Source organism: Mucor velutinosus (assembly GCF_035048745.1).
Source record: "Mucor velutinosus strain NIH1002 chromosome Unknown tig00000041, whole genome shotgun sequence".
In the NCBI taxonomy this organism is placed as follows: Eukaryota; Fungi; Mucoromycota; class Mucoromycetes; order Mucorales; family Mucoraceae; genus Mucor; species Mucor velutinosus.
This window is the reverse complement of record NW_027041905.1, coordinates 3689199-3717114: the sequence shown is the minus strand read 5'-3', so window position 1 is coordinate 3717114 and position 27916 is coordinate 3689199. Positions and strand designations below refer to the sequence as shown.

Sequence of the window (27916 nt, the reverse complement as noted above, 5' to 3'; positions counted from 1 at the left end):
AAGGCAATAATTATGGGGTTTAGATACCACGTCCACCGGTAACTTCAAGAGTGTGGCCAGTGATGTAGCTAGTCAAAGGAGTACAGAGAGACATAACTGAACCAGCAACTTCCTCAGCAGTACCAGCACGACCCAAAGGAATTTCAGCGAAAGGGTTACCAGCAGCAGGCTTGTTACCAGTGGGGATACCAAGGGCAACCTTTTGACCGTTGACCTCAATAGAAGCACCAGACTCCTTGGCACGAGTGAGACGAGTATCAACCCAACCAAAGGCAACAGTGTTACAACGAACACCAAAGACACCCCATTCCTTAGCAATGGTCTTGGTTAAGCCAACAACACCAGCCTTAGCAGTAGCATAGTTAGCTTGACCAACGTTACCGTGAAGACCAGAAGTGGAAGAAATGTTGACAATGCTCTTGTTCTCACCATCCTTCTTACGGAGGTACTTGGCAGCAGCACGGATGATCTTGAAAGGAGCAGTGTTATGAACGGCAAGCATCAAATCCCATTGCTTGTCAGTGATCTTGTGGATCATACCATCGAAAGTGAAACCAGCATTGTTGACAATGTGGTTGATCTTACCGAAAGCCTTGACGGTACCTTCAATCAAACGCTCAGGGAAGGTTTCGTCGAGAATGTCACCGGGAATGGAGATAGCCTTAAGGCCAGCAGCATTGATATCAGCAGCAACTTGATCAGACTTGGCTATTGGTGAATATATTGATTAGTTACATGCAGATGCAGCCAATTGACAAGATAAACACTTACCAGCATCAATATCAGTGACAACAACCAAAGCACCTTCGCGGGCAAAGATTTCGGCACAGCTCTTACCAATACCTTGACTAATGAGTAGGCATGAGTCCCTCTACTCAATTCTCGTATGGCATGCCGAAGCAAGAACACTTACCCAGAGCCAGTAATGATGGCGACTTCACCAGCCAACATACCCTTAGGGTAGTTGCCGGACAAATGACCCTTGATGGTGTTTAAACGATCAGTAGCAGACATGTTAAATTGAATATATGAAGAAAGTGTGGAGAAAGAAAAACAAAAAAAGAAAATGCAACATGGAATGCTTATATACTTTCAAAGGAGGGTATTTCCAAATAGTCAGCAAATATCTCTTCCGGGGAAAAACAAGCGGACAAGTCACCTACATGAATCTACGTGTGAAAAATTAAGCACTGTAAAATACTTGCAAGAATGGCGTTTAGTAATATGGATTGATTCAGCGGAAATACCTTATTTTAAAAGATCGCTTTCTTGTTGTTTTGATATTGCTGCCATGATCTGGTCATATACGGTGGCATTAACATGGGCAGTATTCCAACAAAATCAAGTTGTGTACATTTGCATAAATCATGGTTCTTGGGTGGGAAGAAATCGCGCTTCTGTTTACAAGTGGCTGAACCACACAAAAGCACTCTAGTATCATAGCATGCAAATAAAGTATAGCCCATTTTCTGCTATTATTAAGATGCAAACGACTTGGATTACCAGGGACTACCATTGCTGGCGATCATTGAGACTATCATAATTTTGCAAAGGCAACATACGCCGTGTGTGTCACATGCCACATACATCTATCAAAGGTGATTCAGGGGCTTCTCGATCTGAGGCCACTTCAGATCCAATCTACAAGCATGCTTTTGTAATGCTGCGAACGCGAGTATCTGCGACCTCGTTCATCGAAAGGGCCTTCATCATCACTGCCGCTGTCGCTACTGTCATCGTCGCTACTGTGATATTTACGCATCTCAAATAGTTGAAAATTAAAATCATCAATAGATTTTGCAAGAGAAGGATTGCGTTTGAACATATCCAGAATCCTGTTGATTAATGTACCTTGGAAATACATGTGTTGGACAAAAAAAAAAAAAAATGTGGCGAGAAATAGGACCCCATGGTTGCAGGTGAATCGAGCCTCTTCTGCATCTTCTTGGTCAATATGCTCAAAGTTCAAACGTAACACTTCTGTAGGTAGCTTTCCATACGGGCGTTTTACAATGAACAATTGTAGTAGTTATTTAGGGCGGCCCTGGTTATGCCATGTTAATTACAGATAGTCCCATAAGCATGCTCATTCGTTCACATTTACACTGATGCATTGCAGCGCTAGGAACTTTGGTGGTCCTCCCACAATAACTGACACATGAAACATGCAATCAGAACACAATTCAATTGATTTGTTCAGTTCCTCATTCGTGCCAAACAAACTAGCCGCAAAAACGAGACACTATCATTGGACATAGATTCTTTGTAATGGGACATTGAATGGCTCACTAATGGCGGAATTCATCTTGAAAGTTTTTCCTAAGGCAGCTGTATAAGAGATGGACAGTCCCTCTCAGGTCTCCTTCAACTCTTTCTTTCAATCTCTACGTTCTTAATTAAAAATGGACGAACCTCGTACTGCTAGCTTGGACAGAAAGACCAATGAAACCGACATCAAGGTTTCTATCAACCTCGACGATAAGTTTGATCAAAAGATCAACATCAATACTGGCATTGGTTTTCTTGATCATGTAAGTATTGATTGATGTGCCAGAATTAGTCACCGTTGTTAATGAGGTTATGTAGATGTTGCATGCTCTTGCTAAACATGGTGGTTGGTCCTTAGATGTTACTTGCGTGGGTGACCTTCACATTGATGACCACCATTCTGCTGAAGATACCGGTATTGCTCTTGGTATGGCCTTTAAGAAGGCTCTCGGTACTCCTAGAGGTATCAAGCGCTTTGGCTCTGCATTCTGTCCATTGGATGAGGTAAGACTGGAGCAAATCCCGCCGCTCATTTGCATACTAATACTAGGCTAGGCTCTTGCTAGATCTGTTGTAGATATCTCTGGTCGTCCTTTTGCTGATGTGAACCTTGACTTGAAGCGTGAGATGATTGGCACATTATCCACTGAAATGATCCCTCATGTATTGGAATCCTTTGCTGGTGCCGCTGGAATCACTCTCCATGTCGATGTGTTGAAGGGCAAGAATGACCACCACAAGGCTGAAGCTGCCTTCAAGTCCTTGGCTGTCGCTCTCCGTGAAGCTTGTGCTAGAACTGGTACTAACGATGTTCCCTCCACCAAGGGTGTTTTATAGACTATTCACAACAATATATATATATATATATATTTCCAAAAAAAAAACTGTACAATAAATTTGAATCAACATCTAATGTTCAGCGCAGAAGTAGAGAAGGTTTTGGTCGGTTTGAAGTAGATACTATGGCATTGGATGGGCAAGGGTTTGGTCGCAGCGGTGCAATTGGAATCTCTTGTAACAATATCTATCAAAGCAGTGTCGCCTAGCTTTTTCATATACATCCTCTGGCAGTAAAGCATGAAGTGTTTACAACTCATTCACCCTACTTAAGCAGATCTGCTACACGTGCATTAGACATGTCAGGCGCCTCAGCACATTTCCCTCTGGCCTGTACATGCAACGCTTTATAGTGGGTCCTGCTTTGATGGAAGATATAGACATGCTTACCTGATAGAGATAGAGCTGCTTGTATACTTGACGGACCATGAAACTACTCCGGATCTAATGAGGCTCTTCTGAACGATGTTTTGTATAAAATCGATAGAACATTAACGGGAAGTCTACAATATGTTCTGAGAAAAGCTCTGAAGGCGTTAGAAAAAGCTCTTCAAAGGGTTCTTTTCAATTCACTGCAACACTGCGAAGCAATGGTATGAGGCGCGTTTCGTTCTGATGAAATGCTGCACTCTCAGTGCCCCTGAATCAAAAAATACACGGTCTCCCATCTTTATAAATATCCCCCCAGCCATTGCAGAGAATCATGTTGCTATTAATTCATCTCGTTCACGGCCTTTAGAAGGCAAAAATGCAGCAAACTATCGATTACTCTATACAATAGTTGGTTTTTGAAGAAGTTATCCAGAACGATCAGACTTCTCTCATTTGTAACAGACAGACATGAGTTTGGAAAGTGTTTGGCTAATTTTTGTTCTCGCTTACTAGCCTTATTTTCTGGGCTGATTTTCTCAGCTCATCTTGCAACAAGCCGTACTTCATGATGCGCCCAATGATGGCTGCAAAATAGCAACTGGTTTCTATAAGGAAACTTGATGCCCACGTCCACAGCACGTCAAATAACAAGTATTGCTATAGAGCAGCTCTCGGCATAACAATCTGCGCCCCACCCATTAATTGTAGTACAAATTCGCTAATGAAGGCAAGAAGTAATTACGGTCTTAGACTGAGAGCTGCATTGTAAACCACGAATCCAAACACATGGATATTGATGATGATCAATCGTAAAACTACAGCATGAGCCTCAAGGCGATGAACGGCATGTACGCTGGAGTTATAATAAGCGTTTTAAATTGTCAACATTGATGTACATGTACCAGTCATCTAAGCACTGCGTAGAGCTAACACATTATGCATTGGGGATTCTCACTTTATTAACTATTTAGAGCAAAGCAGAGGGATTGTCGCTTGCATTTTCTCTGTACCATATTTGAAACAACTGATCGGTTATGGAGAAAACTATAGAAAGACCTTCTGTCATTTGATCCGGTAGATGGCGGTTTCTTAACTAACGTTTTTGGCTTCCTTTGCAGTGGAAGCTAACTCTAATTTAGATCGACATGTACAGGCAATATTAGTTGGTTGATACTAATAATTCCATTCAGCCACCGTTTGTTTGGTTTTAGCGTGTATTGATCCAAAAGATATTCACTAAATGATAGGCTCAAAGTTTCAAATTAGAGCAATACGTCAGTGAACATCAGTGATATGCAAGGATTTTTTTTTTTATCTTTATTACTTGGTGGTAAGAGAGAAAAGTGTTTTTAAGTGTGTCGATTCTCTTTGAGGGGAGGTGTAATATAATTAGAGAGTAGTTTGGAAAGATGGATAATAAAAAGTACATTAGGCGAGAAAGCAGAATGACACACCCCAGCAAAACACACATGAATATATAAAAGAAAAAAGGGTTGAACTCAAGAGGGAATAAATAAATACAAGGAAGCAAGAGAATCCATCTACTGCTTATTTTTTTTTTTTTTTTTTTAGTTTTGAAGTTGTTGCTTTATGGCAGGTTTTTCTTCTTTGATGCTATAAAAAAAAAAAAAAAAAAAAAAAAAAAAAGATGATTTAGCATGATGGATAAGTTAATCAGTTGCAGTTGCACTTACTCTTCCTCATCCTCATCGTCACTACGGGTATCTTCAGCATTGTTGCCTTGCAAAACACGCATGATAACTCTGACAATCATCGCAAACCAATATACCATAATCACATTCAATGACACAAACAAAAAGATGTAAATCTTTTGCGTAAAGGGTGTAAAGTACTTTCCTTTCTCAGGCTCCCACTTCATATCAAGGTATCTCGTTGGTTCAACTGTAATATGAAATTAGAAATTTGCCCCTTAGTTTTCCGGGATCACTCTCTTTCTCATCCCACCGAAAATAACATACCTGCAGTAGCCCAGATGATCATCGAAAACAGAATATGTCTAGTAATAGGCCATGAGAGCGCAAATAATCCAAATGTGATATCGCAAGTGACAGATAATCCAATGTATTTTAAAATCTTGGCGAGCTAAAATAGAAAGCATTCGGAGATGAGATGGTTTAGCCACTTGCTATACTCGATCCTTAAACAGACACTACTTACAGCAAGGAAGATATCAGCCAAATCCATGCAACAGAGAACAGCGTTGCCGATACGAGTAAAGTTGGTGTAGTAACTCGAGACAATCAAGAGGATAGTGATGATGTGGTGAGTCACCATGGCAAAGTGATCCTTTCTTCTCTTCTCAATGTGAATAGTGTACACTTGTTGGACCCAAAAAGCGAGTTGCATCAAATAATAGCATTTCATTTGCTTGGAAATGAGAATGTGGGGATAGTCAATCCAGTACTGCGAAGTATTGAACCAGTGGGGACTATTGTACATGATTACCTGGTTGAAGCCACGTTAGTGCTGTGTCATTTATCGACATTGGAGACGAAAAAAGCACTCACCATACCAGCTGTCCAGAACACTGCATAGTAGCTGAATGTCCAAGCCTGCTCGGCGAATCTCTCTCTCTTTGCAAAGGGCTTGATGCTGAACAGTCTGGCAATAGGATGAAACATGAACTTCATAGCGGCAGCACGCAAGAAGGTAAACGCCACAACCCAAAATCCCACAAAATAGAAATCATCGTAGCCCTTATCAAATTGATCTTCACCCACTTTGTACGATATCGTCAGGCATTTCTTTGCTAAAGGATGTCCCATATAGGCGCCCAAGAGGATGGCCAAAGTGATAACACAGGTACCCTCTTATAAAAGTTTTAGAGGTCTTGTCTGCAAGCCGTGGATTTGTATATACTTTACCTAGCTCATTTTCCAATGCGCGTTGCTTGAATGTCTTTGGTTGTGATTTCTTCTTTAAGGTGTCAATTGTATTTGAAGGCACTTTTTTCATCTGGATCGGTGTATCCGTTGTCATGATTTATGTTTTTTGTAGGTGCAGTTTCAGAGAAAAAAAAAGTAGAAGAAAGAAGAGAAAACGAAAAGGAAAGACCAGAAGTAAAATGGAAAAAAAGGGGGAGGAGGACCAGAAGAGGAGGGGGAGAGGGGACACTGAAACTTTTTAAGGTTCAAGAAAAAACGCTACTTTAATAAGGTTACCAAGAGAGCCATTAGGGCCAATGAAGACATAGCAATTTGCTGTCATTAACAGCTATTTCCAAGTTTACCTATCATTGTATTACCTCGATGCCGTGGAAAACGAGAAGAGAGAATCAAACGACTGCAAAACAGAAAGAGCATGAATGCAAGGGGATTCTTGTTTCCAACATCCAGCCTGGTATTCCCAAGCACACTCCTATAGGTCGCCTGTGCTTATGATAGTGCTAATTAAAATGTGATGTGAAAGGGTGCAAATCTGACATGCATTCTGCTGTCTAGTTGTTTGATCTGCAGCTACATGCAAATGTTGATACAGTCGAGACATGTATACAAGACAAAACGAGAATATTCAAGTGTAACAAATTAAACATGTACAACTAAAATTAGTTTTTTCTCAGTAGTACCAGATCAAAGAATTGATTAATGGGAAATTGCAAATGATTAAACGTTTTACTGGTTGATAGGAGCCTCAAAAAGGTAAAATGGAAGGGTCTGACAATGCCATACACAGCTTGAATCAAAAGCTCTCTGTCATTTGAAAGCGTAAAGCTTATTGTTCGCTGAAATACCAACAATAAGTAAAGTAAAGAAGTGTTCTACATTTTCTATTATACAAATTGCTTGTGAAATGGTGGGACATACAGATATCTTTTTTTTTTTTTTTTTTTTTTTTTTCTTTTGGTTTCCTTGCTTTTCTGATCCATTACGAAGCCAGCCCTTGCTTTCTTGTGGTACATCGAATTTAAACATACAGTTGGTTGCCTGATGAAAGAAAGCGCTAATTGCCATGTCCTGAGGTATGGTACCCTCTCTGACGTGCATCGTGTATAAGCACTGTTTGACTAAATGGAAAAATGGAAAGATCTATACCAATGTCCGATTTCATTCGGTTGTCATGAATAAAACGTATTATTCTGAGACATGATCGTGTGCCCTGGCTGCCCTTGATTCCTTGAGATGGTCATCTTGAAACCGTCTACTCCTCACCCTTCTCTTTCGCCCCAAAAATCAACATCTCGCTGTCGCTAGGAAAAAAAATAAAGCATTGATGTGCCATCTGGGGTGTGGTACAGAAAACTTTAAAGGATACCCAGGATCATACAGCAGCTACTCTATTTTTATAAATGAAAAATCGCATTTTTTTAGTGGCACTGATTCAATGAAATGAAAGCAATCATCTATTTAAAGACATTGTACCTCGTTTTGGGACCTTGCCCAACATAAGGTGAAGACATTTGCCTTCTGATCGTCATTTCAAATCAAGTATATGTATATCTATAAATTATCACGAGCCTCTTCCATTTTTGTCACATAACAGGTGCCTGTCAAAAAAATGATATTGCCTTAGTTATCAAATGCTGCCGGGCTAAAGAGCAGAGAAACGAGGCTGTTTTTCAAAGCAAAAGTTGAATTATACGCTAACCTTACGCAGGATGCGTTTGATCTGCAATCCCACATGTAAATGGCCATGACAGTCCTTTAAATTATAATCGCACGTTGCATCTGGTATACAATTCGGAACTGCTTTTGCAGAATTCGGCGTTATGATCCATGGTTGCCTACTTAAGCTCCATGTGCTTTTATATTTGTTGATACATAACAGAGGCTAGCGCGTTCTTTATAATGAAAGATGGGTTTTTTTTCCCAAATGTCTGATTTGTGGCGATTTCATTGGGTTTGTGTCACTCAACAACACTATACAACAGCACGTTCAAGCTTCTCTATCAAGATACTACCTTCTCACACTCAATCCCGGTGCAGTTGTGCAATATAGAGGGCATCCACAACTAACATTTGGTCTATCAAAGGAAGCATGTATGTATTGAAAGAGAAGAAATCAATATTTTAATGTACCACTTGAGTGACTCTGGCAACGTCTGCATTTCACTAATGTACAAACTTGTGACAGGAGCTGTCTAAGGTAGTCAGGCTCTTCTATAGTACGTTATGATTCGCAATTCCCTTTTTATGAGCTCCCTAGAGCGTCGATTGTCGTCAAAAAGCATGGCAGTGATTTCGCCAGCAATTGAAACTCAGTCTCTCTTTTTTTCTCGAAATGGCAAATTTTTGGTCTTGAATCGATTTGAGCGATCCATTTTACAAAAATAGACTATATAAGTCGCCATAATTATTCCATACTTGCTTACTTTCTTGGAGTACTTCTGAAGGCGCATCCAATGGTGCTAATTAAGACAGATGCTTTGAGAAAAACTTTTGAGCAAAGCTGTAAAAATGTGAAATAGCTATTCTGGTCAAAATGTACAGATTTTACATGTCAAAGTCTTACAAAATTGATTTCAGAGGCTACGTTGGATCAATAGAAACATTTCGATTCAATATATACTATAGTAGAAGTCTTCATTTTGGAGGTCAAAAACGCGATCGTTTGATTTTTGATAAAAATCATGAAGTATCCCTCATGTGTTTTTGGTCAATTTTCGATGATCTGAAAAAAGTTGAGCAAAAATGTCAGGAAGTAACTGTTAAATGAGAGAAACTGTTTGGTGTTACTCTGTTGGTCTAAGACAGCTTCTAGCGCGAGAAAACAGGGTTTAAATGTGTCCAAATTATGCTATGTTTTGCAGATTTTTGACTAGTAAGAGGCAATGAAACGGTGCTGTATGCGCAATCACAGATTGTATTTATTGATTCAGATACAAAGCTCCATGTAATAGCCAAATCCAAGATTGCAAATAATTTTTTAGAAGATTTTGCTCCATAATAAAAGGTCAAAAGTGTACATTAATAGGAAATTATACGAACTTCTAGTAATCCGATAAGGTAAGTCAGAGCGAAAGTTGAAGATCACCTGAAGCATAAAGACAATCGTACTATGTAAATAAATGCAAATGCTTTTGCTTAGTGAGCATGACACAATGACTATATACATTTGAATGGAAAGCAATAAATCAGCCTTGTGTTGGCCTTACTCAAAAGTTGCCTGGAGTGGCCCAACATCAGATCAAAAGCAGATCTGGATCCCAACTCCAAAAAACTGACAAAGCGCTTATCTTCCAATGAGGTGCTTATTCTTGTAAATTGCTGGCTACACCAGCATCACAATGAATTCGAGTTGCGATATGTGTGTGGTGATGGCTAATTACGCGGTCGATAAAATCTTCCAGCAGCTTCTTTCTTTTCTTCTTCTTACATACTCTTGTAATAGTTTTTGCAGCATCCAATGTAAGCCTCAATAGATATACTGTAAAGCAAAATCCAACTCACAAGTGCCACAGGACGCAAACTCTTGTCGAGTCTGAACGAGTGGCATCTGCCGCCTTGTTGAGACCATTGCCTAGACGTTGGCACATGTATGTCTGGCCTTTTGTCAGTATGCTTTACCCTGTTTTCATCTACGTTTATTACAATCACTATGACACCTACCTTGGATCAGAAGAATGGACATTTGTTGCACTTGGTAGTATTATTACACTGCACGCCATGACATTTTTGGTGTGTCAATGGAGTGTGGATGTCAAGGCACTTTTCACCTGTGTCAAGGTAAACGTTGATGGAGAATCTTTCTTGGTTAAATCAGAGACTGACAGAGCTATTGTTAGGAAAATGATGTGAAAAAGGCAGCTATGCTCAAGATCGTGCCTTATCGTTACCAAGGCAAAGGTACACTTGTGCCTCTTGAGCACGCCAAGGTAAGAAAGAGAACATGTCGCAGTACTACAAGGAAACAAAAAGCAGCTCATACCAGTGGTAAATAGTCTATTGATAACTCTGAAGACATCATCTCGTTCGTATTTCAACAAAAGAAGTTTATCTGGAATTTCGACAAGAAACAATTTCAAAAGCTACTCTATCCCTCTGATCTCAACCACACTGTGGGCTCCTATCAAAGCACCAAGGGGTTGACTACTCAGAAAGAGATTGAATCACTCACTCATGCCTATGGTCTAAATAAGTAAGTTGTAGAGTGTGTGCGCGCGCAGTGGTAGGATGGGAATGGCTGAGACAGTTGATGTAGATTCGAAATCCCTTTGCCTACGTTTATGGAACTATTCAAAGAGCATGCTGTTGCTCCCTTCTTTGTGTTCCAAATCTTTTGCGTCGGTCTCTGGTGTTTGGATGAATACTGGTACTACTCGCTTTTCACACTGTTTATGTTGGTGGTCTTTGAGTGCACTGTCGTCTATCAACGTCTTCGTACAATCGGGGAGTTCCGTGGCATGAACCAAAAGCCCTACCCTGTGTATGTCAAGCGAGAGAAGAAATGGGTACAAATTCAAAGTGATGATTTATTGCCTGGAGATGTGGTTTCCATTGTGCGTACAAAGGAAGATCAGGGTGTTCCTTGTGATTTGGTCATTGCCGATGGTTCCTGTATCGTCAATGAAGCTATGCTTTCTGGTGAATCTACTCCCTTGCTGAAGGAGTCCATTGCTCTCAGAGACCCCAATGAGGAATTTGACATGAACGTGACAGACAGATTGAATGTGCTTTACGGTGGTACCAAGGTCTTGCAGGTAACAACACCCAAGAACGAAGCTCCCCCTGATGACGGCTGTGTCTGCGTGGTTGCTCGCACTGGTTTTGGCACCTCTCAAGGTGAGCTTGTGCGCACGATGATCTTCTCTACTGAACGTGTCTCTGCCAACAACTTTGAAGCCTTGCTGTTTATCCTCTTTTTGCTTATTTTCGCTATTGCTGCTTCTTGGTATGTCTGGCAAGAAGGTGTCAAGAATGACCGCAAAAAGTCAAAGCTCTTGCTGGATTGTATTTTGATCATTACATCGGTCGTTCCTCCTGAATTGCCCATGGAATTGAGTTTGGCTGTCAACAGTAGTTTGGTGGCTCTCTCCAAGTATGCCATCTACTGTACTGAGCCTTTCCGTATCCCTTATGCTGGCCGTGTGGATGTCTGTTGTTTCGACAAGACTGGTACCTTGACTGGTGAAGATCTCGTGTTTGAAGGTGTTGCTTATACTGAGGATACCAAGCTTTTGAAGGCTACTGAGGTGCCTGACACAACCAAGTGGGTTCTCTCCAGTGCCCATGCTTTGGTTCAGCTTGAAGATGGTATTGTGGGTGACCCCATGGAAAAGGAGACCCTCAAGGCTTTGGATTGGGAATTGGGACCACACGATGTCGTTTTCCCCAAGGGCGAAAAGGGAGGTCATAGCTTGCAAATCCGTCGTCGTTATCAATTCTCCTCTGCATTGAAGCGTCAATCTTCTGTCTCTACTCTATCGCATCCCTCTCTCAAGGGCGCCAAGACCTTTATTGCTGTCAAGGGCGCTCCTGAGACGCTCAAGCAAATGTATACCAAGGTTCCTGAAAACTACGTTGAAGCCTACAGACATTTCACTCGTAAGGGTAGCAGAGTGTTGGCTCTTGGCTACAAGATGCTGGATAGCACCTTGACCAACAATCAAATCAATGATCTCGCTCGTGAATCTGTTGAATCTGATCTCATTTTTGCTGGCTTCATCGTTTTTACCTGTCCTCTCAAGGATGACGCTATTGAGGCTCTCAAGGAATTGAACGAATCGTCTCATCGCTGTATTATGATCACTGGCGACAATCCCTTGACAGCCTGTGCTGTTGCCCGTGAGGTCGCTATTGTTGAACGTGAAGTTTTGATTGTTGACAGAGATGAGGCTCGCAAAGACAACAAGGTCGTCTTCCACAGTATTGATGAAACGTACCGCCTTGAAGTCAACCCTGCCGAACCCTTGGATGTTGCACTTTTGGACAAGTACGACCTCTGTTTGGCCGGTTCTGCCATGTCGCAATTCATGCTTCACAAGGAGAACATGAACATCATCCTCGAACACACCTGGGTCTATGCGCGTGTTTCTCCTTCTCAAAAGGAATACCTTTTGACTGGCTTGAAGGATCTTGGCTACACCACGTTAATGGCTGGTGATGGTACCAATGATGTAGGCGCTTTGAAGCAGGCTCATATCGGTGTCGCTCTCTTGGACGGCACTCCTGAGGATCTTCAAAAAATTGCTGAACGCCAACGCATTGAACGCATGAAGGCCATGTATGAACAACAAAAGAGCATATCTGCCCGTTTCAACCAACCTCCTCCACCACCACCTCCTGCTATTGCTCACCTCTACCCTGAATTCGCTGCTCAACTCGCTAACCAACAAAACCAAAACCTGACACCTGCTCAAAGACGTCAAATGGAACAAAAGAAGAAGATTGAAGAAGCCACTCAAAAGATGATGGAAGGCATGGACATGGAAGAGCCCCCCACTATCAAGTTTGGTGATGCCTCTGTTGCTGCTCCTTTCACATCCAAGCTTCGTAATGTCACTTCTATCAACAACATCATTCGTCAAGGTCGCTGTACGCTGGTTGCCACCATTCAAATGTACAAGATTTTGGCTTTGAACTGTCTGATTTCTGCCTACAGTTTGTCTGTGTTGTATTTGGACGGCATCAAGTTTGGCGACTTGCAAGTAACTATCTCTGGTATGCTGATGGCTGTGTGTTTCCTCTGTATTTCCAGAGGCAAACCACTTCAAAAGCTATCCAAGGAGCGTCCTCAGCCCAACATCTTCAATCCCTACATCATTTTGTCTGTCTTGGGTCAATTTGCTATCCATATTGTGTCCTTGGTCTACATTAACGCACTTGCCAAATCACTGGAACCGTAAGTTATCAAAGCTAACCGCAACATGGAATAGACATATTCACTCTTTTTTAAATAGACCAAAGGAGGTTGATTTGGAGGGAGAATTTGAGCCTAGTTTGTTGAACAGTGCCGTCTACCTCATCCAGTTGTCCATGCAAGTTTCGACATTTGCCATCAACTACCAAGGCTATCCTTTCCGTGAGCGTATCCAAGACAACAAGGCGTTGTATTACGGTTTGATGTCAGTGGGCGGTGTCGCACTAGCTGGTGCCACTGAAATGTGGCCCGAAGTCAATGATCAACTCAAGCTTGTTCAATTCCCTGGCACTTTCCGCTACAAACTAACCCTCTGTATGATTCTTGATTTCGGTATTGCTTATGCTATCGAAAAGGTGGCCAAGTTTATGTTTGCTGATAATCGAGCAAAGGCAATTGCTCGCAGAAATAAAGCTTAGAAACTTTTTTATATATACACACAAACACTAAATAAAAATGTAAATCTGTCACATGTAAAAACAGAAAGGGGCCAGATCGAATGAGCAAGTATAACTGCATTACATAAACAAGCATGTCTATTTCACATCTTTACTCGAGAAAAGGCTTACAAACAGCATGTGATAAAGAAGAAAGTGCAATAATTGTGTGAAATGCTGCTGCTGATATTGTTGTTGATAATACAATGGTATGTATGAAAAAAGAAAGTACAACTGTTTTCTTGCAAATACAGAGGCTAATGGATACCTAAGGTTAAGACACTGCAAACTATATTAGTACATGTCATTCATGGTGACCCCACGTAAGCACTTACTTTTGCCACACTCCGGACACCAACTAATCTCAAAGTATCTTTTATGAATAAGACAATAGTTCTTTCCTCGTGCCTGGCAGACATAAGCTTTGATTTGACTCCAATTCTCGGCAGCAGCAGCAGCAGTAACAACGGATAATGACATCTATGCTATTCATTAGGAGAAAATACTAATACAATGTAAGCACCAGCTTACTCTGTGTGTATGTGTAGATTAAGAATAATGAAATAGAAAGAGAATGAGAAGAAAGAGAGAGAAACAAAAAGGAAATCAAGAAAGATAACATATAAAACTACTCTTGCCATTTGGTCATGTATACAGATGGACTGTGCCCTTGCTCGCGTGTAACGTGAAACAAAATTAAGCTGCCATATTCTTATTCGTTTCAAGAAAACACTTTGAACCATATATGCATTTAATAGAGCCAAACAACTCTAAATGACTGGATCCCATTGCATGAGTACAGGTGCAACAAGAGTAAAAGCCGCTGAGCTTTTTTTTTTTTTTTTTTTTTTCCTAATGAACCACGAACATTTGCCCTCTGTAGAACTAAATTTCAATATGAAAGTACTATTACAGAAACAAGATTATGTCTTGAATAAGCAATTGAGATATCGTTAGCAACTGCAGTGATATTGAATGCGTTCCCATTTGACAGTAGGCCACTCAAATCAAGTGCAAAGCAGTAATTGCTTAATGGAGTGTTACCCTTTGATTAGCGTTCCGCGATCGTTATAAATTCATTCCACTATAATCGCGTCCTTTCCTTTTTTTTTTCTTGCTTCTAATTTTTTTTATATTGAAATGACTGAACAAAGTTCAATCAGTTCTGCTGTATTTGGATTGCAAGACACACTCAAAAAACTTCAGCAGCAATGGCACTGCCTACAAGGTCAACCTTCCAACGAGAAACAGCCCAGCGGTAAAGCACTCGAGTCAGAGAGACTCAACCTAGACTTCATCTAATATAAACCATCCAGAGCTTTTCGGTTTAGGATCTGTGAATCTAGATAAAGCTCGCGAAGAGTTCTCTCAACATATAAATGTTATTCGCAATGTCTGTTCGCAATTCGAAACCGAAGTGTTGGGCGATGTCATGAAGATGGGCGTTGGAGCAGATCCAGCATTCAGAAAGCATTTCACGCATTTGAAGGAACAAGCAACCTTAGAGAGCACCGTGATGCGCGTGAAAGATACACTCTCCAACACCAAAGAGTTCTTTGACAAAACATTGCGAGACAAGGAGGAATCGAAGTCGAAAATCGAGACACAGCGCTTGGAGAAATTGGCTCAATCCATGGGGTAAAATAAGAGGCGACCTTATTCAGTGATGACAAGTCAATGCTGATTCATTTATTACTAGCTTGGTCACATTTGTAGATTCCTCGCAGAAATTCGAATCTAATGTGCCCATCACTACCATTACATTGGGAGGCACCGTCATTGTCATTGATGTAAGTTGACAGCTCAGTCTACAAAACAAATGTCACTGAACCGCAATTGTCTAGATTGACATTGACGATAAAGGACGAGTCTTGAGAACGAAAGTGACCTATGTATCAGACACCATGCAAAATGACCAGGACGACCGTGTGGATTTGATGCTGACAGAAAACCTGCAAAATCGACAATTTGAGCTATTCAAGCGCAATTTGGGAAGTTTAGCTCTGTTAGATAAACTAAACGTCAAATACAATCCAGTCGACTTTTTCTCGATTGTCAAACACTTGTTGACTGATCTTAGGACCATCTGCAATGAGGAAATGTAAGTGAGAGGGCGCTGATGCAGTGGCGACTTGATAGTTCTTAACGATGCTTCTTTGACAGATCCATGGAGCCAGAATTCAAAAATGTTCTATTGCAAGGTCATGGTGTACCCAGTTTACATTTGAATTATCCGGGCATATCAATCGCATATTGGATGGATAAAAAGCATGTGGCCAATGTGCCTTGGGAGGAGGCCAAATCAGCATTTGAAACAGGCATCAGTCATGCAGCATTAGCAGAGGCATCTCGCTTGCTACTTTCGTTTGAAGATTCTATTCAGCCTGTGACATATTTACCAGTATCTCGACTTTCATGTCTACTAGGCAGTGATTCAGAGGACTCTATTGACCAGTAAGTGTATAGATCCAAAAGGGAACTATTAGCAGATATTGATTGGCTTTACCACAGAGAGCATTTCAAGGTTGTGACAGAAACAGCAGCACCAGTATTCATGCCTCACTTCAAATTTATAAAAGCGCTTCCAACACATCCAGAGTGTCAATCTATACCCATTAGATATGTTGCTACATTAGATCCTCCTGTGCCAGTGTCGGATGAAGTGTGCCAGAAATTGATGAATGTCACTGGGTTATCCAGTCTGGACACAGTGTCGCAAGTACCATACAACCCCTCGACCATGTCTTTGGAAGATCTGCTTGTCATGGATGTTGCTGATACTGTGTCATTCTCGAATAACTGGATATCCGTAAGTAATGAGCTTTCTATCAAAAGAGATGGCTTACCAACAGGTCTTGTAATAGTCATTTGACGACATGCCCGAACAATCATACACATGGATGAAATCTTCACCTACTAGCGCTAAAATGGTATCCAGAATCCCATTCCAGCACCCTGTTCAGATATACAATGTGATACAATGTCTTCGTCAGCAGCAAATGTTCAATACGCTATTCAAGAGTATCTTTAATGTGAATACATACAAAAATCAACAAAACGGCACATCTATGGCATTCTCTCTGCAAGACATTTTGGCAGGTAAGCTTCTGCTGCTATACAAAGTTGGGTAGAGCTATTTATGGCTAACTATTGCTCTAATTGTACAGAGAGCAAGAAGGACAAAACGATGAAGCTCGAGATTACAACTGTAGATGCCCCAAATACAATCTTCATCACATTATCACCACCACCATTGCCTAATCAACTGTTTGTTATGGTGCCTATCTCCATTGATATTCCCCTTGACAATCCCACCAAGCCTACTGTCCGCTTACACGCACCCAGCCATGCCAAATCACAACGCTGGAATCCTGCCATCTTTGATGAGGCCAAAATGACTGAGCAAATGCAATCAACTCACAGCATACCCGAGTTTATTCAACAACTTTACAAGGACATGGCCCATGCAGACACGTATTTGATTGATCGCACACAGCCCAAGCGTCGCCTTTCTGAAGATGATTTCTCAGCGACTTTGGATGACAGTAATAAACTCATGAAGATGGAATTGGATTAAAAAAAAAATAAATAGCTGTTTTTTTTTAAAACAGCCCTTTAACTAATTGTTGCTTTCTACGGTGAATCATATCTTTTTCACTGGTGATGATTTCAGCGACATGATGATCGCTCTTGACATGATGGCTCGTGTTGGCTACTTCAATGACCCAATCACCAATGGTCTTGGTAGCTTGGTGAGCCTCGGGTAAGAATGGCATCATTTGTAAGAATGCATGACTCATGCCTTCCAGGAACTTGACGCGGACGCCATCATGTGTAGGGTAATCTTGATCCAGGGGGTTATCTTGTCTATATTTGCGCTTGGCTTGTCTAATGCGGCCTGCAAAAATCACAGTGTCGTCTACGAGTGGATCTTTCTCACCACATATCATGTATGTCTTGGGGAATTGTGCTAGTAGATCTTCAGGTGCATGCACTGGAGACAATAGGTAATCGTTTTCGAAATCGGGAGAAGCATGAGGACCCAGATACACTACATAATCAATGAATTAGCATCCATCTTTATATATATATATATATATATATATATCTACAAAATGCTTACAGATAGCCATTGCTCTCATCTACAAACGCTGATTAGCTTCATTGTCTACAATTCCTTTGCTACATTCAGTAGACTTACCAAGTCTGGTGTAATGATTCGATCATTAAAGAAGCTCATTCGACTTGTCATAGCCAATCGAGCAGTTGCCCAGGCTTCTTTGGTCTGAATTTGATCTCGAATAGGATGAGCACGATCTGCCATGCGCTGTTTGAGCGTAGGCTTCAGACCTAATACACGTCGCCATAAGCTTTGTTTCTTTTCCAAGTCAGGAACAACACTTAAGGGGCTAGCATGGCTCAAATGATCTTTTGTCTGCCATAAAGAGTCCAAAGAGCTTGATCTGAATAAAGCGGTATTGGATTCAGCACGAATAAGCGATAGCTGTGAGGGCGACATCCAGCAGGACATTTCAAAGTCAAGTGCAGGGTAAATGAGGATTAAACCGATTGGCACAGGCAAGAGTGAGTCTAATGGATTTTTAACTGTGGTCAGTACATGCTGAGAAGCCGTCATGCTAATGGTATCTGGAACACTCTCCGTTGATGTGGAGGAAAGTGTGGCTGTTGGGTTGATTTTGAGGGCCAATTGCTGGTTATGGGCGAGAATCTTCAATGTCACAGCAGCTGTTATATTTCCACCTCTGCGTTATGTTAATAACAACGCATGCAATGCTCGTGCTTATCCACACTTACGCAGAATCGCCAATGAAAATGATTTGTATGCTCTTTTCACCTGACAAGCCAAGAACTCGGCCATTACTTTGAATGATGGCAATGTATAAATCGAAGCACTCGTCAATGGGCCAAGGATAGGGATATTCTGGTGCCTTCTTGTAATTGACACTGAATACAGGAAATCCAGTGTGTTTGGCCCAAGCAGCCAACGCATCTTCATGGCAAGGAGGAGGCATGGAAACGAAACCACCGCCAGGAAATTGTAGTAAAATGGTATCGTGATCTGCGAATGCGGCAGATGGATTGGTATAATAGCGGTACACTTCAATGTGAGGCAAACCAGAGTTGTAGGGTGGTCTATCTACGTGGATAATGTCATGAATAGACAGACGTGGACGCAGCAAGCTGGAGATGAAGCCAAGGATAGGGTTCTGATGCACTTTCTCCCAAGATGTTCGCATTTGCTCAATCGATATCGTTGAGCGAGTCTTGCGCACCTTTTCCTCTGCGGAATCTGCAAACACAAGATAGTAAGCACTGAAGACGAGGGATAGAATGTGTCTCAACCACAGAGGCTTGAACGGCATTGCAGTGAAAAAACCGGCATCAAGGGCTGTCAGAATCCAAGTTGCCCTATAAAAACTTCGCTTGTACTACAGCAACCACATTTGATCAGCATTTAAGCTTTCAAGGATGCATGCTTGATGGACTTACCAATCTTGATAGAGGATCCGGAGCTGTGTATGCGAGTTTAGAAAGAGATCAGTGTGTATTCTGGTATGGATATCAAACACCTCTCACCATTCAAGCCAACTAGCAGTAGTATGTTTTGAGACAGGTAAAAGAGCAACCATGTTCCCAAGGCTACTCTCCACGGGGCTTGCCCTTTTGTAAAGGTGTTATTTGTTTGTTGTTGCAAACTTTGAGAACCACACAGTACCTGCTTTCCTATTTAATTTCTGTATAAATTGAGGCAGCTGATTTGTTTTTCCACAAACAGCAAAATATCCTCTGATACAAGAAATGAGTCTTCTTGAATCGTTTTTCCTGTGTCTCTTCCATTTACGCTACCCGAATAGTAAGGTCAAGATGATCTGAGTTCGCTTAAAGTTTGATGATGGCTTTCCAACCAAGTGATCCAACATTGAGAGAAGAGTAAGAAAAGGTGAAGAAGTGAGAAAAGATATAAAAAAAAAGGAGGTAATTATATACATTGCAAACAATCATTTTTTTTTTTTTTTTACCCCGGATTTCAGCTTGTTTCGGTGAATGACACTATACCTCTTGAAATTCACATGTCAATATAGCTCTACAGATTGACACACGCTCTTCCATTGTAACCAGTCAGAGTCAAATGGTACCTTGATTTTTCTTTATCAAGGTTTTTCTTCACCGTGAAACGATGAACTTACTCTCATTTGAGTAGCTACTTCACTCAAATTCATCCGGAATTCATGCGACGCTGTAAAAGATGCTGCTGTAGTGTTAAAATGTTGTTGCTTTTATATATGAAAATGCGTTCATGGCGTGCTTTGCCTTTGTCTATGTCTAGATGGAGTATGTTCTGCATATGCTAGCCCACTATCTTGCCATTCTCTTTGATAGCTATTCTAATCAATGAGATACAACTAGTAAACGTACTGAATTTGGTGCTTCCTAGATCGAAGCTTTCATGCTTCATTATCAAGTTTCTATATCTCTGACAATAGCATGTAATAGAAAGAAATAAGCTTATTAGTGCGATGTGTGGTATCTCTCGTCATTCATTCCACTGCACTCCAGATGAACCAATGGGCACATTTAGGCCATATCCCTTTGCAACATGTGCAACATTTGATTATGATGAGCTTTGGAATTTGGCACCCGCTAATGGGCATAATTCATGTAATGCTGCTGGCTGTAAACCAGTTGACCTAATACATCTTTCTCTTTTCATTTTGCTATCGATATATGTGCCTATACTCGAGAAAAGAAACGCGCATTACTGTCTGGCATGCGTCCTGACCCTCAGTCAAAGTAAGTGTGGTTTGCAATGATATAACGTCCATAGAAATCAAGCATCAAATTCCTTAATAACATGCTGTAGCATGCCATAAAGAGAGATCTATTACTTCTATGTCACATGCTTTATAGAGTGATTGGCATAATAGATGCTCGTTCGAATTCAGTGCCTGGTTTTCTGCTTTTCAAAGGATTGATTCGATCAAAATACCATTAATTCAATGAACAATTTGGATACTCCTCTTGATGCAATTAAAGAAGCAGAGGCTTCATTTGCCAAACTCACCATGGAAGACAAGCTCTCTCATCCACCACCTGACATTGTTTCGCTTTGCACTCTGAATATAAAGCGATTGAGATTATCAAATACCATGCTACTGCCAACAGAGACAGCTGTACTCAATGACTATCAGGTACGAGCAGAGTACGTAGCCATCAATTGGAACTGTTCTAACTTTTTCAATGGATTATTTAGCAGATACACAGCAGCAAAGACGACGTTTCGCAGCCGCCAAGCAAGTACAAAGTTCGTTCTTTTAGAGTAAATGACCCAAAGAGGCAATTGAAAAAAATGCAAAAAATCAAGCAACTGGAAAGACTTGTCAGTTGATAATTACAAATGTTGCAATGTTGGACCAACTAACACTCTCTCTTGATCTGGATGTTTACAAAATAGAGAAAGAGAATTGTTGCTTTGAAAAAGGAAACATGGAATATAAAGACACTCGTATGGAAAAAAGACTATGAGTTGTATAGGAAAGACTTTGAAATTATCAACTTGAAACAAACCTTGAGCCATCTTAATGAAACACCTCAGGTAGAGTTGATTTATCAGGATGAATGTAGTACTAAAGACGACAAAGCAGACACTGATGGAACTGTGCGAGTCTTGTGAAGCCAAAAGCAAAGAGAGAGTCATCATAAAACCGAAATCCCTCTTAGCAAGACTTGAAAGGAAAGCGTCCAAGGCCAGCACATAATACAGCACGTAACAATAATAGTATCAAAATGACCACACAAGATCCAATGTATATATGCAAGTCGTCCTTATCACCAAGCCTGGCACATATGCTAGTATCAGTTCAATAGTAGTGGCAAAAAATAAAGCATAATAAAGTGTAGTATATACCAGATCAAGATGCGTTGTACAACTTTCGCTGTTGAATAATGCTATTGCTGGATCCATGTCGGCATCTACAGTGGATGATGCTATTGCATTGTAAATTTTGATACCACATCATATTACTCAATGCCACGTTTATAAGCCCTCCAAGTCAATCTATACTAGTGTGGGTGGAATCTAAAGAGGAGCGTCAAGTTTATTTGTATGTATAATCGAAAAAAAAAGAGGAGAAAATAGAGTAATGTATCGTTGCGTAAAATATTTATATATTAGAAAGTATTAGGAATAGGAAATTGCTGTTATACAAGGAGGGTTTCTGGTTGCTGTTGTTGTTTATACTGTACCTTTCACTTTACGCTCACGTTCATAGACCCATTGGAGCTCAATGACATCTCTCCATAGACTTGACTCTCTTCCAAAGGTGACATCAATGGCATTTCTAGCCAGTTCGATCCATGCTCTAGTGCCATTAGCGTAAATTCGCTCCAGCTTCTTTTCGACACCAATCAACTCCATCTCAACCAGAGCATTCCATCCAGACCTTGCCAAGATGAGTGTGTGATAAGCGAGATTTGGGTGAAGGGGAGGGTACATCAGGCGGTAAATGACAAATAGATACAAGGCACATCGAGACGTTTCGACCCATTTGCCTTCGGATATACGTTGTGCGAGCAGCTTTTCGGCCGCATGAATAGAGGCTAATGTGAAGGCAGGCACCTCTGGGACATTCAACAAAGCAGCCATAGCAGTGGGAATACGTTGCAGTAGATGTGCTCTGTCCTCCTTCATGTACACTTTGTACATGTTGTCTGTGTGGCGTTTTCTGTCATCAATCGAAGCAAAGTAAATATCGGGTGCAGCGATTCGACTCACAAAATGAGTAAATTCTGGTGGCTCCAGAACTTGGATAGGTGACCAACTGTCTTTCTCTTTTGTCTCGGCGTGTTTTACCATGTCAAGCACTGACCATGATCTGATATGTTTGCTCATCAACTCCAACCCATCTTGCTCTGTGAGTTTAAGCGATTCGCCTTTATCCAAAGCCACATCCACGATAGCCAAATCCCCCTCACATCGTGTGCAATGACATGCATACTCCTGTCCAAACTTTTCTTTCAACGCTTGAGTTCTTTGTGTCTTTGTGCTGACAATGTCCACATAAGCGATGGTGATAGGTTCTCCAGGCAAGATGTCGTCCAACGTCAAGAGAGATTGTGTGCCTTGCTTGTAGAGAACAGCGGCATTGGGTCGGCACGAGTGACCAACAAACAAGGATGTGATGGGGTACACACCGACAGCTACCTGATCCATGTGGTGCTCGGGATCCACAATAGGAAACGAGCACAGCTTGATTCTATACCAAAGTGTATCGAGATCTTGTTGTGATATCTGGCAATCGAACGGCTCCAAGAACTTTGCTACATCCTCCACGGTGTTGTTGTGTTGCTGTGTACCTTGGTAGTTGGGTGTGTGTAACTGTAGAGCGTGGATAGCGAATGGTAAGTGGGACGGAGAGTGCGAATGTTGCTTATTCAGACGATCGTGACTATGGAGCGTCAAGGCAGCTCTCTCCAATAGCCATCGATCTGCGTCCACATCTTTGTAAATGTCTGTTACTTGAGGCTCGCACAAGACTCGGTGAAAATGAAGCCAAGCGTTTCGAAAGCATTCGTTGCTACAGAAATATGCTGATCTGCAGCGAGAGCAGCATTGCAACTGTGCCTTTCTTAGACAGTAGTTACATCTCTGATGGCGTTTGGCTGGTAATGGGACGGATGCCAATGGTGGTTGAACAAGTATGGTTGAACCAGATTTGATGTATTCAGATGCGACTAGTCTGTTGTCTTGTACTCTAACTTTTGGATGTTCATTAATATATGAATGAAGCATTGTACAGCAAAATGAAAAAGAGGGAAAAGAAGAAGGGAGAAAAGGGGAGTGAGAGAGAGAAATATCTTTTGGCAATATAAGCCTTGAAAGTATAGGGATAACCATTCGGAACAACCAATCTCCCTTTACTGCTTATGGTAATTTGAAAACCTTTTTATTGTTTGGCATGTTACCTTGGAAAACCCTTTACTAATTTTCAAATAGTCAATGCTTATTTTCTCACACGCTCTATCTTCCAACTGCATTAGAGAAAATAGTGATATGCATGTGTGTGTGTGTGTGTGTATGTGCGTCTCATGTAGATACCATTGCATCGTTGTTATCCATGGTCTGCTTGTTTCAATCCAGTTTTGATTCCGCTTAGATTACGGTTACATTGATGATTATTCATGACATATCCTCAGCAACACAGCCATGGAAAGAACGTTCCATGCGAAATGGAAGACTACATCTTGGTTGATTCATTAAAAGTTTTCTTTTGTAGTTAACAGTTTTCCAGTGAATAGAGCCGCAGGTACTGGATCAACTGAAATATCAGGGAAGAAAATGATTTGGGTGACTAATTCGATATGTATCAAAAAGGAAATCTTATGTAAGAAGGGATGATTTGGTTGGGACTGGGATCTTGCTGGTCCAAAGATTACCTTCTTTCATCCTCCTGCATTCAGGGCAACCTGGCAACAGCCCTTTTTTTCGGTGTATTTTTGCATTTTTGAGCTTCTTACCCATCATCAAGTTGCGTGGTATCATGAAATCAGATAATATGGCGATTATGCTCATGTATCATTGAATACATGATTTTAATGCAGTGAACTGATGCCTCGAAGGGATGAGGAACACTAGGCATATAGAGAGTAGGTTTTTCTATCGTCTAAATGTGCTTGTGAACAAGATTTTGTTCAACTCTTGGGCATTAATGACTCGCATTGCCACCTAACACTGAATCAAATCGCATGCAGATGCAATATCAAGCATACTTTGTATAATACATCATCGATGAGCTGACTTGAAGTAGAATGCGTTGCCGAGCATACACCCTGAAGTAAAGTTGATTACTGCGCTGTCTACGATGCCAATCAAAGATACAACTATCTTTGGACATGTGTCGTGCCTGATTTTGCAATGCATTCTACGCTAATTTCATGTGTTTCAATGTGTGTGCTGGATTTTCTTTGGTTTTCGATCATATAAAAGACGTATCAGCGTTGATAGACGGCGAAGAAATGTCAGCACTAGTAGCAGATACAAGCCGTTGAGCAATGGAAGAAGGGTGATAAAACCACAGTCTTGACTACTGAAATACAGGAGTTGGATCCTGAGAAACACGCCAATGGAGATGTTCAAAGGCGAAAGCATTGTATTCTGAAGATTTAATTATTTTTGTATCACAGTTCTCGATCCGGAGCTCATACCAATAGGCAAAAAAAAAACGCTTGAAACAATGAGCATTTCATGAGCAAGCGATCATATATACCAAAGATAAAGTTTATACATTGATTCGAGGCTATATACATAAGCACTCATAATACAATTATGCACATTTACACAGTTTAATTGACGATTTGCAATATAAACTTCAATATGCTTCAACAAATCAAGTAGCTTAATTTGGTTTGTTGAACATGCTTTATTTTTAGTGTTAATTTGCTCCCTTTTTCATCGTTTTCTTTCCTTTGTCTCCTCCTTCTTTCTTTCTTTCTTTTTTTTTTAAAACTCTTATACCATAATACCTTTTTATATTCATCCAACACATTCATTTTTTCATTCATCCTAATCATACAACTTAAACAATGGGCCTTGGTTTAGAAAAATGCTGCTGTTTTATCCCACTGCGGTTGGGTACCTTTTTCATTGCTATTTGGTTCTTTGTAAGTCTCTAGTAGCAATCAGCAATATGAATCACCTGTTCATAACAATTACTTTTCAGGCCATCTATTTGTTTTACACTGCAACTGGTTTTGTAGGCGTAAACTGTAGGTTCACGCGCTGATTTTATAAATTATTACTCGTTGTACTCATCCTAATGCCAAAAGCTATTGTATTTTACTCAGGACAAGCAGCTAGACCTTGGTATTACATAAATCTGCTATTCGCTGTGTTCATATGTCTTGGTGGATTTTGTGGCATTATCGGGTCATTTTTTGTAAGTTTTGCGCTCTCACTCAATTACTGAAATCACACCAACATTCTTTAATTAGGCCTCCAGAAGATTTTCAAAAGCATTCAGTGTGATTGTATGGGTCAATTGTATCCTGTCAATCATTGTCTACGTTGCTTCACTTATACTGATCGCACTCAACAAGCAGCATGTGATCGATTCATGCTCTGTAGTTGGATTTGTGGGCGTTGGAAATGCTCAACAAGATATCACACCAACACAGCTAAACAACAACAATGCCTACTATTCACCAGTAAAATATCCAGGATTACTGACAGAGCATGCGGCAAGTAAGGATGCATGCTTCAGCATGATCAATACTTTTACTATCATATTTGGAGTCATCGTGTTCATCGTGCAGTTGATTCAGGTAAGATAGACAACAGGCAGATCTAATGGTCTTGAGCTAATTGATTGTGGTACTAATATCGCCATAGATCTATTTTGCATATGTCGTTGGCGCCTATGCTAAGCGTTTATCAAATGGTGCTAGACATCACAGATTGCATGCTCAGCAGATTAAAGATTTTGAGGAATCGCAATACCACATGTCGACTGTTTATTAAACTATGTGGTTTCATTGTATATAAGTTGTATTAGTATGACATTTTGAATTGCTCAATAAAGCAAATAAATTTCCCTCTAAACAACCTGCTGAGAGAAAGGATGCGGTTAATCTACCTTCAAAGATCAAGCATATACTGTAAATAAGCAAATGTGGATCACAACACTGAATTATTACTGTCGTATGTAATCTTGTATGCCTTTGAATGCATGAAAACTCAAACGAGTGCAGATCAAATTGTTCCTAAACCTATAGTCAATTTTTTGCCCGAGCCAGCCCACTATTAATTGATGATATACGAAGTGACAATAGCTCCTGCTAAAGGTTCTTCGTGTCCTAAATCGTATAGTTGGCAACAGTTGATCGGCTAACAAGCGCCTCCTCCGAAGTTTTCACATTAAGTAGCATATTGATTGCAGCATAAAGCGCTAATAGTCTATCAGATCTGTGTCTGCTGATCATTACTGATCTGAAGTTTTCTCAAACTCATAGACGCAGTAGGTTAATCTTCATCCGACATGCTCATACTAGAAATTTGTGATTATACAGCTCTCCAACGAAATAAAGAGCCGTTCTTTCATAACCCCCCAGGCTTGAATCATTAATCAAATCTAAAGTCATTTTACCCGCATTCTTGTATTGAATTTTACATTCTAATTCTCAAGATGCCGTACCACTTCTAATTCGTAATTAAGTGCGATAAGACTTTCTCTTTCCAGTGCTATAGTAAATTTCAAATGTGGCAATACATTTTTAACACAATATGGGTGCAACAATGCGCAAGATAGAAAGAGGGCTTTATTCGATATACATGATCAAACAGTCTTATCAAATTCTATTATCAACAATAATTAAATTCTTCTTTTCCTAATGAACATTTATAGACCCAAAATTCCATCAGACTTAATATTACTAGCACCCACTCTCTTTCAGGCCATTTCTGCATCCTCATTCAACAGATAAGCTAGTTCAAGGGAGGGCTGAATACTGCCAACCAAGTCTCTTTCACCCAGGCAGTAGCAGCAGGGTGCTCTAATTGTTTGCCTACATCAAATGTAAGTTAACTTTAGAGTCAATAAAATCACAGTTTGTTCTTTTTATCTGGAAGGGAGCGGCTTGAGCACAGTATGTGCCACCTTGCTTTCACTTTGTTTCCTTGTGAATCGTCTCAACAGCCATATCTCCGAGACAGTTTTGTTGCATGAAGCTAACTTTCCAAAATCTTCGCCCATTACCCCATAGAAAACCTGCAAAAATGATCTATAGCTATGGATCTAGCTCTTTTACAATGCTCTGCATGCGAATCGATGGATACGATTCGTATGTGAGCATACAGTACATCTGTATTGCCTCTTATTATTCAAACATCTGCAAAACACAGCATAATCCGGACACATTCAGGCCGTGTTTTCTCGCATTAGAAGCTGTTTTAGACCAACAGAGTAATACCAAATAGTTTCTCTCATCCAACAGTTACTTCCTGACACCTTTGTTCAACTTTTTTCAGATCATCGAAAATTGACCAAAAACACATGAGGGATACTTCATGATTTTCACCAAACATCAAACGATCGCGTTTTTGACCTCCAAAATGAAGACTTCTACTATGGTATATATTGAATCAAAATGTTTCTATCGATCCAACGTAGCCT

The 27916-nt window shown here is 40.6% G+C and overlaps 9 protein-coding genes across 9 annotated transcripts; 5 read left to right on the top strand and 4 right to left on the bottom strand.

The window, feature by feature from the left end:
* Positions 1-19: 19 nt before the first annotated feature.
* Positions 20-1014, bottom strand: ATC70_001414 (uncharacterized protein; the record flags this gene model as incomplete). Its single annotated transcript, XM_064820810.1, has 3 exons — positions 20-708; positions 772-848; positions 914-1014. 3 exons carry the CDS (start codon positions 1012-1014, stop codon positions 20-22), a joined length of 867 nt encoding a protein of 288 aa, XP_064684730.1.
* Positions 1015-2402: 1388 nt separating this feature from the next.
* On the top strand, positions 2403-3105 carry ATC70_001413 (uncharacterized protein; the record flags this gene model as incomplete). Its single annotated transcript, XM_064820809.1, has 3 exons — positions 2403-2531; positions 2587-2772; positions 2824-3105. 3 exons carry the CDS (start codon positions 2403-2405, stop codon positions 3103-3105), a joined length of 597 nt encoding a protein of 198 aa, XP_064684729.1.
* Positions 3106-5045: 1940 nt separating this feature from the next.
* On the bottom strand, positions 5046-6477 carry ATC70_001412 (uncharacterized protein; the record flags this gene model as incomplete). The annotated part of the gene is made up of 6 exons (XM_064820808.1): positions 5046-5091; positions 5172-5379; positions 5457-5580; positions 5656-5943; positions 6006-6307; positions 6363-6477. The coding sequence occupies 6 exons, from the start codon at positions 6475-6477 to the stop codon at positions 5046-5048; spliced, it is 1083 nt and encodes a 360-aa protein (XP_064684728.1).
* A 3515-nt stretch (positions 6478-9992) lies between these two features.
* ATC70_001411 (uncharacterized protein) lies at positions 9993-13712 on the top strand (the record flags this gene model as incomplete). Its single annotated transcript, XM_064820807.1, has 5 exons — positions 9993-10160; positions 10220-10309; positions 10376-10572; positions 10636-13275; positions 13334-13712. 5 exons carry the CDS (start codon positions 9993-9995, stop codon positions 13710-13712), a joined length of 3474 nt encoding a protein of 1157 aa, XP_064684727.1.
* Positions 13713-14870: 1158 nt separating this feature from the next.
* Positions 14871-17307, top strand: ATC70_001410 (uncharacterized protein; the record flags this gene model as incomplete). The annotated part of the gene is made up of 8 exons (XM_064820806.1): positions 14871-14988; positions 15047-15368; positions 15430-15520; positions 15575-15831; positions 15894-16184; positions 16242-16539; positions 16595-16829; positions 16898-17307. The coding sequence occupies 8 exons, from the start codon at positions 14871-14873 to the stop codon at positions 17305-17307; spliced, it is 2022 nt and encodes a 673-aa protein (XP_064684726.1).
* A 25-nt stretch (positions 17308-17332) lies between these two features.
* On the bottom strand, positions 17333-19114 carry REX4 (3'-5' exonuclease; the record flags this gene model as incomplete). Its single annotated transcript, XM_064820805.1, has 4 exons — positions 17333-17781; positions 17854-17872; positions 17932-18493; positions 18546-19114. 4 exons carry the CDS (start codon positions 19112-19114, stop codon positions 17333-17335), a joined length of 1599 nt encoding a protein of 532 aa, XP_064684725.1.
* A 1635-nt stretch (positions 19115-20749) lies between these two features.
* On the top strand, positions 20750-21073 carry ATC70_001408 (uncharacterized protein; the record flags this gene model as incomplete). The annotated part of the gene is made up of 1 exon (XM_064820804.1): positions 20750-21073. One exon carries the CDS (start codon positions 20750-20752, stop codon positions 21071-21073), a length of 324 nt encoding a protein of 107 aa, XP_064684724.1.
* A 911-nt stretch (positions 21074-21984) lies between these two features.
* On the bottom strand, positions 21985-23541 carry ATC70_001407 (uncharacterized protein; the record flags this gene model as incomplete). Its single annotated transcript, XM_064820803.1, has 1 exon — positions 21985-23541. One exon carries the CDS (start codon positions 23539-23541, stop codon positions 21985-21987), a length of 1557 nt encoding a protein of 518 aa, XP_064684723.1.
* A 1790-nt stretch (positions 23542-25331) lies between these two features.
* ATC70_001406 (uncharacterized protein) lies at positions 25332-26265 on the top strand (the record flags this gene model as incomplete). Its single annotated transcript, XM_064820802.1, has 5 exons — positions 25332-25409; positions 25469-25514; positions 25575-25684; positions 25740-26069; positions 26137-26265. The coding sequence occupies 5 exons, from the start codon at positions 25332-25334 to the stop codon at positions 26263-26265; spliced, it is 693 nt and encodes a 230-aa protein (XP_064684722.1).
* Positions 26266-27916: the final 1651 nt, after the last annotated feature.